At 36.1% G+C, this 14,946-nt stretch overlaps 1 protein-coding gene across 1 annotated transcript; it reads right to left on the bottom strand.

The window, feature by feature from the left end:
* Positions 1 to 3,809: 3,809 nt before the first annotated feature.
* On the bottom strand, positions 3,810 to 8,884 carry LOC130967192 (uncharacterized). The gene is made up of 2 exons (XM_057892008.1): positions 8,602 to 8,884; positions 3,810 to 8,464 (listed from the first exon to the last, which is right to left on the bottom strand). Exons 1-2 carry the CDS (start codon positions 8,882 to 8,884, stop codon positions 3,810 to 3,812), a joined length of 4,938 nt encoding a protein of 1,645 aa, XP_057747991.1.
* Positions 8,885 to 14,946: the final 6,062 nt, after the last annotated feature.

Genomic DNA, 14,946 nt, shown 5'->3' with positions numbered 1-14,946 from the left:
GTTTTCAAATTATTCAGACGCTAACAAAAATGCACCTGAATTTTATTATCGACAAAAATACCTTTAAATAATTTAAAAACACAATAATAATAACTAATAGTAAATATATATTTTCAAAAAATGTTTTAGAGATTGAATTTTAATGTGAATTTTACAAACATAATTAAAAAACATAGGATATTAAAAATTTGGTAATTTTTTTTAAGTATATATTTTTTTGTGATTTTTAAAAGTATTATTAATTGTTAACAAAAAAAAATTACCAAAAAAAATATATACTTAACAAAAAATCACCAAATTTTAAAGATAATAATATATTATTTTTTTAATCATTCTTACAAAAAATTGCATCAAAATTCAATCTCTAATGTATTTTTTGAGAAATACATATTTAATGTTAGATAATCTTGCTAAAAAAAACTAACATTAAATATGTATTTCTCAAAAAATATATTAGAGATTGAATTTTGATATAATTTTTTGCAAACATGATTATAAAAATGAGATATTATTATTCTTAAAATTTGGTAATTTTTTATTATGTATATATTATTTTGTGATTTTTTAAAAGTATTATTGGTTGTTAACAAAAAAAATTATAAAAAAATATATACTTACCGAAAAATCACCAATTTTTATGTATAATAATATCTTATTTTTATAATCATATTTGCAAAAATTTACATCAAAATTCAATTTTTAAGGTATTTTTTGAAAATATATATTTACTATTGGATATTGTTGTTGTGTTTTTAGATTATTTGAAGGTATTTTTGTCGATAGTAAAATTCGGATACATTTTTGTCACTTGTCAGTGTATGAATAATTTGGGGGCCTTTTTGGTAGTTAACCCCTATATATATATATATATATATATATATGGTGAAAACTCAAGTAAAGTTGACTTCACATGAAATTGATATATGAGAACTGTTAGTATATATATATATATATATGTTCCGTCCTGGGTGAACCGAGGTATACGTAATCCGGAGTGACTGCTGGATTCCTGACGTGAGCTGTGAGTTTCTCGGTGGTAATGTTGTTGATAACCTCGGTACCTTGAAACACGGCGGCGGGAGCACCTGCAAAAAGGACTCCGACGCTCAAGTAAGTATGTGATTGCAGAGATAAAAAGTAAATCACTCGAAGCTAAGCTAGAACCTGGCTTATGAGTTGGGAGAGGCTGGCTTTATAGGCCTTTCGTAGCTTAATGGGAAGCTCAGTTTGTTCCGATATTCTTGGTTAGAACTGTTAAGCATATCTGAAGTGCAGAGACGTGTGTTAGTAGTGTGTTCAGTTAGGAGAGTAGCCGTTGTGGGGATAGGGTTTGCTTGTTTCATTTGTTTCCGACCTTTTAGGTCGGCGAGTATCGTGTGGTACACATCATAGCCCCCCAGGTCGTCTAGCGTGCCGTATAGGTCGGTGGACGAGCTTAGTCATGCGTGGTAAATTTATTGTTTTGAATAAAATTAAAAAGAAAAAGAAGAAAGAGGTTTTACCTGTCTCTTCGTGGGTCGTGTCATCTTTATTGCTTACTGCTGCCGTTTTGGTTTCCCACGTTTTGTTTAGTGGGTATGCATTAACTTACCCATATTGTTAGTGGGCTTGCAATAAAAGTAATTTTGGTTTTGGGAATTACACTGCGTCTCCTCCATTTCCCTTATCTGTATTATGTCTTCGAGAGGTAAGTGTTTCTTGACTTTTCTTTGACTGTTTATTTTGCTGCATTCTTCTATGGGAGAGAAATTAAAAGAAAAATTGAGAGTTGTTGAAGTTAAGGAAGATGACCCGTATCATTGGGTTCAAGATGACGTGAAGACGCGTTCGTCTTCCTTTACTAGCGTCGAATCGCTTTCTGATTTGAGGGGTGCAGATTTTGTTAGGGGTGGTTCCGGTGTCGCCGTCGAATTCCTGCCCTGTTCCGGCAGCGATAGGGTCTGTGAGAGGAGGGGTGACTGGGAGTATTTCTATATGTATACCCCATGCATGGTCGACGTCGGAGTAAAGTTTCCCTTCTCTGATTTCGAGTGTAGTGTTCTTACTCAGGTCAACTGTGCTCCGTCACAGTTGCATCCCAACTCTTGGGCGTTCCTTCGCGCCTTTCAGTGTCTGATGGACTTTCTTTCCTTCCCCTGTTCCTTGCCTCTGTTCTTTTCTCTTTTCCAAGCGAAGGGGGTTCATAAGGGACAATGGGTTTGTTTTAGTAGTTTTCCGGGTCGATCCCTGTTCCTTCTTTATAAATCCTCTTTTAAAAACTTTAAATCTCTTTTTGTCAAAGTCCGCTCGGCCGAGTCTGTGTATCCTTTTTATTTGGACGATGAACTTAGTGAAAAATTCCCTTTGTATTGGTGTTCTGAACCGACTCAAATTCTGGAGGCTTCTGAAAGAAGTGAGGAAGAGGAGTTTGTGATGAACTTTCTTGTTGAGAGTGTTGCTGCTGGGGAATGTTTGTCTATTCCCGAAATTTTACATTTTTATGATTCGGGTGACAAAGAGGGGTTGAGGGCGTACTTAGGTAACGTTTGTTATGTTTGTTGTTGTGTTTGGGTTTTTGCTGTATTTGTCTAATTACTTTTGGTGGTTTCTTGCAGGTGGGCGAGTTCCTTTGCTGGATCCGAACAAGCTACAGTCTTTTTTAAATAAGAAAAAGGAAAAGGGGGTTGGTTCTGCTGAAGGTCGAAAAGATGTTGGTGATCAGGCTGTCTCGTCGGTAGCCCGTCCTGCATCTTCTTTCAAGAGAAAAAGGGATGATCCTTCTTTGGAGGTAATTTCTGAAGATGATCAAGAGGCTTTGGGTGGTGGTGGCCTTGTGTTTGATCGGCAGAAGAAGCTTCATGGGTTTATTGCTGGTTCTGGCTCACATTCTCTTTGGAGTGAGCAATTCAACTTCGCGGAGTTGTCTGAGAGGGCTTCGCAGTATCCTGGAGACATGCTGATGACGCGCCGAGTTGGTTTGGAAGCGCTTGGGAAGTTCGTTCAGGTATATGTTATTTTTTCTTCTTGTTCTCTTGTTTCTCTATATTGTACTTATGTTATGTACGTTTCTGTAGGTGGTTGCTAGTCGCTTGCTTTGTGTTGGTCGGACTGTTGAGCATGTTGGGGCCGAGCAGCAGGAAACTGTGGAAAAAGCCTCTGTTTCTATGGGTCGAATTGCTGAGCTGGAGAAGGCTGTGAAGGAAAAAGATGAAGCTACTACTAGTGCTTTAGCTAAAGCGAAGGAGGCCGAGGATGAGGTGGCTCGTTTGAGGGATCAGATTCGCTTGCTGCAGAATGAAGTTAAGGATCAGGATGTGGCCAAAGGTCGGCTCACCTCCCGTGTGCAGGAGTTGGAGGAGGCTGGAATGGAGATGTTTTCCTATGGTTTCGACCGTGCAGTGAGTCAGGTTGCTCTGTTAGCTCCCGACTTTGATTGTGACAAGCTTGATATTAGGAAAATAGTTGTAGATGGAAAGTTGATTGTTGATGGTACTGTGGAGGAGCATGGTGAGAACGCTCCTCCTTGATTTGTTTGTAGTCATAACTTTTGTTATTTTGGTTGTCTTATCTTTAGACTTGTTTTATTTTGTATGGTATTTTGCCGACGTTGTATTCGGTTTAACGATCTGTGGAATTTAGGCCGATGTTTGGCCATTTTTATGATAGGATTTGTATAATAATTTTCTTGTTGGGCTATTTTTAAGAGGATCGTATTATCTTTATTTGAATTTGAAGGGCGTCCGGCCTCGTTAAAACCCTCCTTAGGCAAAACCCTCTTTTTGGGAAAAAAGCTCTAAGGGGGAAAAAGAGTACCTTCATTCGCATACAGACTAGGACATATACATTTTAAGTGAGGAGACGTTCCAGTTTCCTGGGATGGCTTTGCCTTGTAGTGTTTGTAGTTGATACGCCCCCTTGCCGAGCACTTTGGTTACACGGAAGGGGCCTTCCCAGTTTGCGGCGAACTTTCCGTGGGCTGGAGGTCGCCTGGCCTCTTCTGTTTGTCTGAGTATGAGATCGCCTTCCTTGAATGTTCTTGGTTTCACCTTTCTGTTGTGCTTCCTTTCCATTATTCTCTTTTGGGCCCTTTGCTTGATAGCGGCGATTTCTCTATCTTCTTCGGCTAAATCAAGCTCGGCATTCCTGGCTCTTAGATTTTGTTGTTCGTCGTATAATTCGGCTCTTGCCGTTGGAATTCCGACCTCAATGGGGATTAGTGCTTCTGAGCCGTAGACTAACTTGAAAGGTGTTTCGCCTGTGGTGCTATGTATTGTGGTGTTGTAGCTCCACAGTACCTCGGGTATGAGCTCGGCCCATTCTCCTTTCGCTTCATCAAGCTTCTTTCTTATTGCCTGCAACACAACTCGGTTAGCAGCTTCGGCCTGCCCATTGGATTGTGGGTGTTCCACCGAGCTAAAACGATGTTGGATATTAAAATTTTTTAAGAATGAACCGAGCTTATTGCCTGTGAATTGTCTTCCATTGTCTGATATTATTTCTTTTGGTATTCCAAAGCGGCATATTATATTTTTCCAAATAAAAGATCGTACCTTTTCAGCCGTTATTTTTGCTAAGGGTTGTGCTTCTATCCATTTTGAGAAGTAGTCTATGGATACCAAGAGAAATTTTACCTGTCCTGGCGCTGTTGGGAATGGGCCGAGGATATCCAGCCCCCATCTATGGAAAGGCCAGCTTACCTCCATGCTGTGCAATACCTCGGCTGGCTTGGTCGAGATCATCTCGTGCTTCTGGCATTTGTCACATGCTTTGACCCTGGCTATGCAATCTCTCTTCATGGTCGGCCAGTAGTATCCTGTTCGGGTTATCTTGGCTGCGAGGGCTCGTCCTCCTATGTGGTTCCCACATACTCCTTCATGGACTTCATTCATTACTTCTTGGGCCTGGTCTTGGTTTAGGCATCTCAGTAATGGTTGTGAGAAACCTCGTCTGTATAATTCTCCTGACACTCTTGTGTAGAAGCTTGCCTTGCGTCTGAACTGTTGAGGATGAGGCTCGTCCTTGGGTATGGTACCTGTACAGATATATTCAAGGAAAGGTCTCCTCCAATCATGGAGGTCGTTAATGCGTTCAATAGATAATAGTTCAATGCTCGGTTTGGTGAGTGTGTGTTGTGATAATGTTGATGTTTGTGTTTCCGCCCTTGTGGCGGCGAGCTTAGAAAGTATGTCTGCCCTGACATTTTGTTCTCTGTGTACGTGTATTATGGTAAATGAATTGAAATTTGAAATTAGATCCTTTGCTATGAGCCAGTATCGTTCTAGCAAGGGATCTTTTACCTGGAATTCTCCTCGGATTTGTTGGACTACCAGGAGGGAATCGCAATGTGCTGTTAAGTTGGTTACTTTGCGGTCCAGGGCGAGCTTGAGTCCTGCTATCAGGGCTTCATACTCGGCCTGATTGTTGCTGGCCGAGAAGTGAAACTGGAGAGACTGCTCGGCTACCACTTTATTTCCCTCTTTTAGGATTATGCCATCCCCGCTCCCTTCTCGGCTTGAGGCCCCGTCCACATGCAATTCCCATGTTTCAATGTGCTCATCTGAGGTCATTTCTGTGATAAAGTCGGCGAGAATTTGTGCCTTGAGGGCCGATCTGGTCTGAAACTGAATATCAAACTCCGATAGTTCAATTGACCATTTGGTCAATCGTCCTGCCAACTCCGGTTTGGTTAATACTTGCCTTAGCGGATGATTTGTTCTTACTATTATCGTGTGGCTCTGGAAGTAGGGCCTTAGCCTCCTCGCTGTAGCCACGAGTGCAAGGGTGAGCTGTTCTATTTTCGGGTACCTTTGTTCCGTTGGTTGCATTACTCTGCTTACGAAATACACTGGTTGTTGAATTCTTCCTGTCTCTAGGACGAGAGCCGAGCTTATGGAATGATTGGAAACAGATAGGTATAGGTACAGTGGCTTGCCGACTTCAGGTCTTTGCAGTACGGGAGGTGATGATAGAAGGGTCTTGAGTTCGGCGAACGCCGTCTCACATTCGGGTGTCCATTGGAATTGTTTGTTCTTTAAGATCGTCTGGAAGAAAAGATGTGACCGAGTTGATACCGCGGGTAAGAATCGGGAGAGAGCGGCTATCCTTCCTGCTAGTTGTTGTACTTCCTTTATTGTCTTGGGACTTGTCATGTTGAGTATAGCCTTGCACTTCTCAGGGTTTGCTTCGATTCCTCTGGACGTCAGCATGAAGCCTAAGAACTTTCCTCCTTGTACCCCAAAGGCGCATTTCTCCGGATTTAATCTCATATTGAATGCTCGGATCTGTTCGAATACCTCCTTGAGGTCGTCGCAATGAGACCGATCTTTAGTTGACTTGGCGACCATGTCGTCCACATAGATTTCGATGTTCCGACCTATTTGGTGTCGGAATACCTTGTCCATCAGACGCTGGTAGGTTGCACCTGCATTCTTTAGGCCAAACGGCATAACTCTATAACAGAAATTACCATGTTCAGTTATAAACGCTGTTTTGCTTTGATCTTCCGGGTGCATTAGAATCTGGTTGTACCCAGAGTATGCATCCATGAAGCTCAAGCTGTTAAAACCTGATGCATTGTCCACAAGTTTATCGATGCATGGAAGGGGGTAAGCGTCCTTAGGACATGCTTTGTTCAAATCTGAAAAGTCGACGCACATGCGCCACTTACCTGAACTTTTTCTTACCATTACCACGTTCGAGAGCCATGTGGTGAAGCGGATTTCCTTAATGAAGTTAGCCTTGAGGAGTTTCTCGGTTTCTTCCAAGGCTGCCTTTGACTTTTCAGATCCGAGGTTTCGCTTCTTCTGGGCTATAGGTCGGCATGTGTCGTTCGTCGCTAGCCTGTGACAGATGATTTCTGGGCTAATGCCAGGCATATCTGCCGGGGTCCAAGCAAATAAGTCAGCATTGTCCTGTAACAATTTGATCAGTTCCGACCTTTGTTGGCCCCTCAGCGCCTGGCCGATGTAGGTTACCTGTCCCGGCACCTTTGTCAGCTGGATTTCGTGTAGCTCATCTGCTGGCTGAGGTCTTTCCTGTATATCCCCTCGAGGGTCAAGCTCGGCCAAAGACAAGATTTCTGAGCTATTTATTGAGTGGACTTCTCCTTGTTTCCGGATCACGTCCGATCTTTTTAAGCTCGTGTTGTAGCATTGCCGAGCTTGTTGTCGGTCAGAGTGTATCGTCGCTATCTTGTCATCCTGTGCCTGAAACTTAACGCATAGATGGTAAGTAGATACGACTGCCCTGAACATATTCAGAGCAGGTCGTCCAAGGATTATATTGTAGGGACTGGGACAGTCGACGATCAGGTACTGTATGTCTAGGGTTTTTGCTAATGGGTTGTTTCCCATCGTCGTCCTTAGCCATATGTACCCTTTGATCGGTACTCTCTCGCCGGAGAACCCTACTAATTCTCCGGATGAGGGTTGTATTAGTTTTCCAGATAGATTCATTTTTAAGAAAGTAGAATGGAAAAGAACATCGGCACTACTACCTGGGTCCAAAAGGACTTTTCTTACCAGAAGGTCGCCTGTTTGAACGGAAATTACGACTTGGTCGTCTGAGTGAGGAGCGGCCGAGCATACGTCAGCTTGGTTGAAAGTGATTTCTAAATCTTGAATAGCTTTGTTGCAGGGTAGTGTTGTTCCCTCGATTGCTAACATCGCACGGTAGCTCCGCTTTCGTGCCGAGCTTGTTTCGCCACCGCCAGCGAACCCTCCGGATATGCAGTTTATTATTCCCCTAGGTGGATTGTTGTTTGGCCACTTGTTGGTTTCCTTACTGGCCGAGGTTTGCTGATCTTCTTTGTTGTTTTCCCTGTGTTTTCGGCCCTCTATGTATTTGTCTAAGAGGCCTTGTCGTGCTAATCTCTCCAGGAGATCTTTGGCTATCACGCACTCGTCCGTCGTATGACCATATTTCTGGTGGAAGGCACAGTGCTTGCTCTTGTCGACGAATTGCTGATCTTGGTAACTCCCTGCTCGGGTTGGCGGCTTTATGATCTTGGCGTTAAGTATTTCCTTGATTATCCTCTCTCTCTTCGTATTGAATCTGGTGTAGTTGTCGAATTTTGGAGTGAGCTTAAATGGCTTGCCGAGGTCCCTGGCGTTCGTTGATCTGGAGGGCCTGTCGTCCTCTTTTCTTGGTCTTTTTTCGGACTTGTCGGCCTCTCGAAGTTCTTCGATCTCCATTTGTCCGGCTGCCCTTTCTCGAAATTCGTCCAGTGTTTTCGGCTTGGTAACCGCAATTATTTCTCTGAACTTCCCGGGCCTGAGTCCGGCTTTGAGAGCGTGTAGGTGGACGGCAGGATTTAAGTCGGGAATTTCCATGGTGGCGTCTGTGAACCTCGTCATGTAGTCTTTTAAACTTTCCTGCGGGCCTTGACGGATGGTACTTAAATAGTCGGATCCATGCACATAGATCCGAGCTGCTGCAAAGTAGTCGATAAATGACCTAGCCAGGTCTTCGAAGGAGGCAATTGACCCTGCAGACAATTTTGAAAACCAAAGTAGGGCAGCCCCGTCCAGATAAGTAGGGAAAGCCCTGCAAAGTACAGGGTCATTGTTAGGTCCGTTAAAAACATCATAGATTGAAATTTCTTAATGTGAGCCCGGGGGTCACCAATCCCCTTATATGGCTCGAGAGAAGAGGGAAGTGTGAAATGCTTCGGCATTTGGAAATTCGTGATTTCCTCAGAGAACGGGTTGTCCAAGGTCAGCTTCTCCTTGGGGGGGTTGACACCAATAAGTTCGGCTCCTCCTTGGGTTGAGCCCTTGGAGTTGCCTTCCTCATGTTTGCTGTTCTGGGTTGATAGCTCTGCTAATCTCTTGACCTCCGCTTGTAGTTCAGCCATCTGGGCCATTAGTTCGGCCTGACTGGGCATTTGAACTCCATTGCCGGCCATGGACTTGGTGAATCCTGCGTAGAGGAGAGAAAATAAAATACAAGAAAATAGTGATGATATGGGGTTAGCTCTTCGTGCCCCACGGTGGGCGCCAAATGTTCCGTCCTGGGTGAACCGAGGTATACGTAATCCGGAGTGACTGCTGGATTCCTGACGTGAGCTGTGAGTTTCTCGGTGGTAATGTTGTTGATAACCTCGGTACCTTGAAACACGGCGGCGGGAGCACCTGCAAAAAGGACTCCGACGCTCAAGTAAGTATGTGATTGCAGAGATAAAAAGTAAATCACTCGAAGCTAAGCTAGAACCTGGCTTATGAGTTGGGAGAGGCTGGCTTTATAGGCCTTTCGTAGCTTAATGGGAAGCTCAGTTTGTTCCGATATTCTTGGTTAGAACTGTTAAGCATATCTGAAGTGCAGAGACGTGTGTTAGTAGTGTGTTCAGTTAGGAGAGTAGCCGTTGTGGGGATAGGGTTTGCTTGTTTCATTTGTTTCCGACCTTTTAGGTCGGCGAGTATCGTGTGGTACACATCAATATATATATATATATATATATATATATATATGTTTTAATGATTAATTTTATTTTTATTATTTACATAACATTTGTATTTTTCAAATTAGTTTTATACTTTTCTTTTAGCATGGCCAAAAGTATTTAGAGGTATCCTTTCACTCGAGCAAAAGTAGGCAAACAAAAATTTTATTGTAACTAGAAATATCTGTAAACTAACTTAAACCGGAATGTCCTACTAACTGTTAAATTTTACATACCCAAATTAAGAAGTACTGAATATTTTTAACTATAATACACAGACACAAACACAAGATACAGCACACTTTAAAATATAGTAACATGTGTCAAATTCAAAAAATTTGTTAGAACTAATATAAAATATAATTTGTTTTAGATAAAATAAAATTACATTTTAGTATTTTATTTAAATTACTTTTCTGTAATAATTAATTAATAAAAAATTTTATTTTCAAATTCATTTTAAAAATATAAACTACGAATAATATTAGACACACTAATGAGTTTTTTTTTTTATCTTTTACTAAGTTACAATTATAAAATTTGTCTGATATCCAAACACGACTAAGGTCCAATTTAGGTAATCAACTTAATTAAACTCCTTTTAATAAAATAATTTAAACAATAAATAACTATGTTAAAAGTAACTTATAAATAAGTTATTTTGTGTTTGAATTTTTAATTCTAAAAATGCTTATTTTATAGAAATATGATAAAAATATGATAAAAAATAGAAGTATTATGAGAGAAGTCAATTTTTTTTAACTTCTCTATAAGCTCCTAAATAGCTTCTTAGAAAGTTGCAATTTGGTTTTAAAAATTACACCAAACATTAATACTACTACTTTTCATAAGTCAAAAATTAAAAAAAGTTACTTCTAAAGTTTTCCAAACGGGCCTTAAATACCCATTTTGGTCTCTGCTATTCACGCGATTACTCATTTTGGTCCTTTAAATTCAAAATTACCTATACTGGTCCTTTAGATTTAAGTTTAGGCACCAATGTGGTCCCTCGATTCTTTTCAGTGATGATTAGACTAACGGAGTGCTCAGATGACACCCTTCCTACCACATTGGATGATGGGTAAACGACGTCGTTTATCCTTGGCACCCAAATAAGTCAGAAATGTCGTCGTTTTGTATATAAAGGGAGAAGAAACGATGGAGACCTAAAATAAAGTATTCGTCTTCTTCTCTACCTCTACTATTCTTCGTTTCTAACTTGTTTGGACGCCAAAAGTAAACGATATCGTTACTCATCATTCAACGTGGCAAAGAGGGTGCAATCTCAGCACGGAAAGAATTGAGGGATCATATTGATGCTTGGATTTGAATCTGAAGGACCAATATAGATAATTTTAAATTTTAAAGACCAAAATGAACAATCACGTGAATTTTAAGAATCAAAATGGAGATTTACTATCTTGTTTGAAATATCAGTGTTTTTCTTCATATCAAAGTTGAAGTATGAAAGTTCAGCTGACATAAATTCATAATATATAGTGGTACTCATGTGTAAGATACAGCGAAACAAATGATTTTCAATGTTAGTTTCTTTTTTTTAAAGAAAAATCATTTGGTGGATGAAAATTTTATGTAACTTTAACTTGAAAGTACTTCTTCATATCAAAAGAACAACCCAAAGAAATGACGAATAATTCTTAGTGAGAAAGAACATATAAAATGTAAATTCAAGGGTTAAGTACGATTTTAATATTTAGATTGAATTTCTTTTGCTTTTAATTTTTTTTACATATAAAATCGTTCCTAATAAAGTTTAAAATCAAGTTTTAAAATTATTATTTTTATTTAAATATTAAAATTTTAAATTAAATTATTTATAACAAAAAAAATTTATAAAATAAAAATAATAAAATAAAGAGAATGTTTCTGTTCTTACAAAAAGGAAAGAGAATAAAGAGGAGGAAGGAAAGAAAAAGAAGCTGTCAACGATTTTGTCGTTACTTCCATTTAATTTTGGTCCCTAAAATAAAAACTATTTAAAACCAAGTCAAATCTTGGAGACAATTTTATATGTAAAAAAAAGTTAAGAATAAATAAATTTTTCGACATATATCTTAGAAATCAAAATTATATTTAACCCTAAATTCAATACGACATAGACAACTATTAACGTAAGTAAATCTGGAAAAATATCATACCACAAAGAGATTTAAGTATGTTAAACGTATTACATAGGATAATGGAAAAATCTAAAAAGATGTAAATTATAAAATTCAAATAGATTAGTTAAAATGGTGAAGTATGTCAGAATTTATATTTGACAAAAAGTATTTTTAATATAATAGTCTATCCCATCTGTTTGTGGATTTTCTGCTTTGGTGTTCAGGCGTGAAAATCTCACAATTTTATTTCTTACCGTAAGAATGATGGCAAATCTCCTATACTCATTCATTAAGATATGTCCAAAAAAAATATCTCATAAAAAAATTATTTTCACATTTTTATAAAATATGTTTTGTTATCCTCTTTAACTGATATGAGACTTTACATCTCAATTTCTACTCCTAATAAGAACCAACATCTTTGTTAATACATTGATTCAGATTTTGACTCTCATACCATTTTGTAACAACCCAACCCAACCCAACTTATTGCACTTCATTTTCCTGCATGCTTTGAGTTATTCAAATCCTAGCACTTTCTCTTAATCTTCAATAGTCTCGAAAAAGTTAGTTTCCGACAAAGTGTAAGTCTTAAATTCAAAAAACTTTTTTTCCATATTTATAACTTCACAACTCCGGAAACTACAGGTGAAGTTACTTCTGGATCGTTGACACGTGTTACTGTATGTTTAAAAAAAATCGATTTATTTTATACAAATGGTTTATTTAAAAAAAATGGTTTAAATAGATCAAATAACTACTTTTAAAATAATTTAAATTCTTTCTGCTTATTATTTCTAAATTCCTAACAGATGAATTTGATATGTTCTTTTTCTTCATTCATATTGACCAATTTTTCTTTAAATTTATCTGAAACTTTTTTTATTTAATTTTTGTCAAATATATGTATACAAATTGTTTGAAAAAGTAAAATTTAGTATTCTGAAAAAGAAACAAAATTCACAGTTTTTTTTATAGGAATGACATAAATGATATCATCTGTCCTTTTTTTTTGTCTCTATTTCTATTTTCTTGATGAGTTTTGTTTTGTTTGCCATAACTTATATTTTCAGTTGCTTTTAAATTAAGCTGTAAACAGATTTTAAATTAAGCTGTAAAAATATGTTCAATTGCAAATTTATCGTTAAATTAAATTTTATGGTAATCAATCAATTAACTTTTATTTTACTAATAAACCATTTTCATGCAAATTATTGTTGATTTTTTAATATTATTCTATAAATAAATTATTTTTTTAAGATAATAAGACTATAATTTACTTGTCTAGAAATTATGATTTCACTGTCATGCACGTTTTTGTGTTTTTACTTATCAACTAGAATTTATTTTTTAATAAAATTAGAATTTATTTTCAATAAAACAAAAGTATCTAATCAAAATATTGATTTGGTCTCCTTAAATAATTGAACATAATATTATTAATTTTGTCTACAACAAAAAATTTTAATAATTTTTTTCAAAATAAAATTGATTCAAAAATAGAGAAAAAAAAACAACTAATAAAAATATTTATTTTGACATTGCCATCAAGAATAGGATAGTCATAGAAAAAATTCAACCAAATAAAAAGGACCTAACTCATACAATTAAACTACCATCATATCATCACAATAAACTATAACATCACCAACTAAAGAGACATATAACAAATATGAAAGAGATCATGCCAAAATTTCAACAATGCTCATGCTATCAACTAGTCTACCTTATACCATAATTACATTTTTGTCTTCCATCACATGAAATTGCCATGAATTATCTTGGTATTTATGATCTTGAACATCAAAATAGTGTGATGACATAAATATGTATGTATTTATTAAATAATTTTCATCATTCACAGAGGAATGAATAAAAACATAAATTAAGAAATACATTTGAAATAATAAATTTGATTAAAAAATATAAATAAAAGGAACATACCTAATTGAAAGTTTTATATTAGTTCTAAAAAAGGGATTGAAAGAGAACAAATTTTACGTGCGAAACGAAGAAGAAAATAAAAATAACTGCTTGGTCCAATTCAAACCAATTTTTTAAATAAACTATTTATATAAAATAAACTGATTTTTTTAATCATATAGTAACACGCTTCAACCATTCAAAAACAACTAACATCACATGCTTAAAGGTTTCACCTTCTACATCCATAAACTCATGTCGTAAGGCCCTAATGTATTGTTGGATAAGTTTTATCTCACTCCATTAGTTCAGCTATGTTATGTATTATATTATATTATAGCAGAATGTTAGACCACCACAAAGAATAAATATAAGCATAAATTTAAGAGGAATGTTAAAGAGTTAGTAAATTTTGTAATTTATAACTATCAATTAGTTATTATTAGTAATTTTAATGGTGTAAAATTATATTTAATAGTGTAAAATTATTTATTTATTTTATTGATTAAATACTAGTTAAATTTTAATAAAAGTATTAGTCTTCTAGACTTTTTTTAAATTTAATGTATGAAAGATGATAATGCTTAAATAAATAAACAGTCAAACATATATAGATACAATAAAAAGCGATAATATATAAGAGAGAATATTCAAATAATGTCTTTTATTGCTAAATAGATATAGTAGAATATCATCTTAGGTAATTTGACCATTGAAGAGAAGATCGACAAAATTTTCAATTAAGATGGTGAATCATTCGGAATATATACAAGTTGAAAAAAATAGAAAGGAAAACATAAAGGTAACGTTTGGTAGAGAGACAGAGATTGAAAGATTGATACTGAAAGATAGAGACTGAGATAAATTGTAGTAATTTTTTTTGTGTAAACTACGAGATAGAAATTGAAACAAAAATAAAGTTTTAATTTAATTTGTATAAAAGGTAAAATTAGAATTAATTAATTGAAATTAAAATATTTTAGATATAAAATATTATTAAAATTTCAGTCTTGGTCTCTAAAACCTTTAATTTCTTGTGTTCTCACTTTTTTAAATTAAAATACTGAACTTTTAAAAATAGAAACAGAAATTTTAGTACCAATTTTTAAACCAATAAATATGATACTAAATCTCAGTCTTTTTATCCCAATATCTCAAAATAAATACTACCAAAAAAACTATATATAAAATTATCAAAGATGATCTATGTGTGAAGAGTTTTATTATAAACATAACACATGATAAGATACAACGATATTATTTTGATTCATGTATGTATAGTTGATCCTACATAGAAAAATAAGACTTTGTTATAATTAATGTATCGTTAGTTAATTCTTGTTTTTTCAAGATAAAATTAAAAAAATATACATTAAAAAATATTAAAATATGTTTTAGCATACATTACATTTCAGTTGGTAGATATATATAGCTAGTATAATTTTACGAAGCATGTGAAGAAGATAAGAATTTAACTCCAGT

This window comes from Arachis stenosperma, chromosome 3 (genome assembly GCF_014773155.1).
Source record: "Arachis stenosperma cultivar V10309 chromosome 3, arast.V10309.gnm1.PFL2, whole genome shotgun sequence".
Lineage (NCBI taxonomy): Eukaryota > Viridiplantae > Streptophyta > Magnoliopsida > Fabales > Fabaceae > Arachis > Arachis stenosperma.
This window is presented reverse-complemented; position numbering and strand designations above follow the sequence as displayed.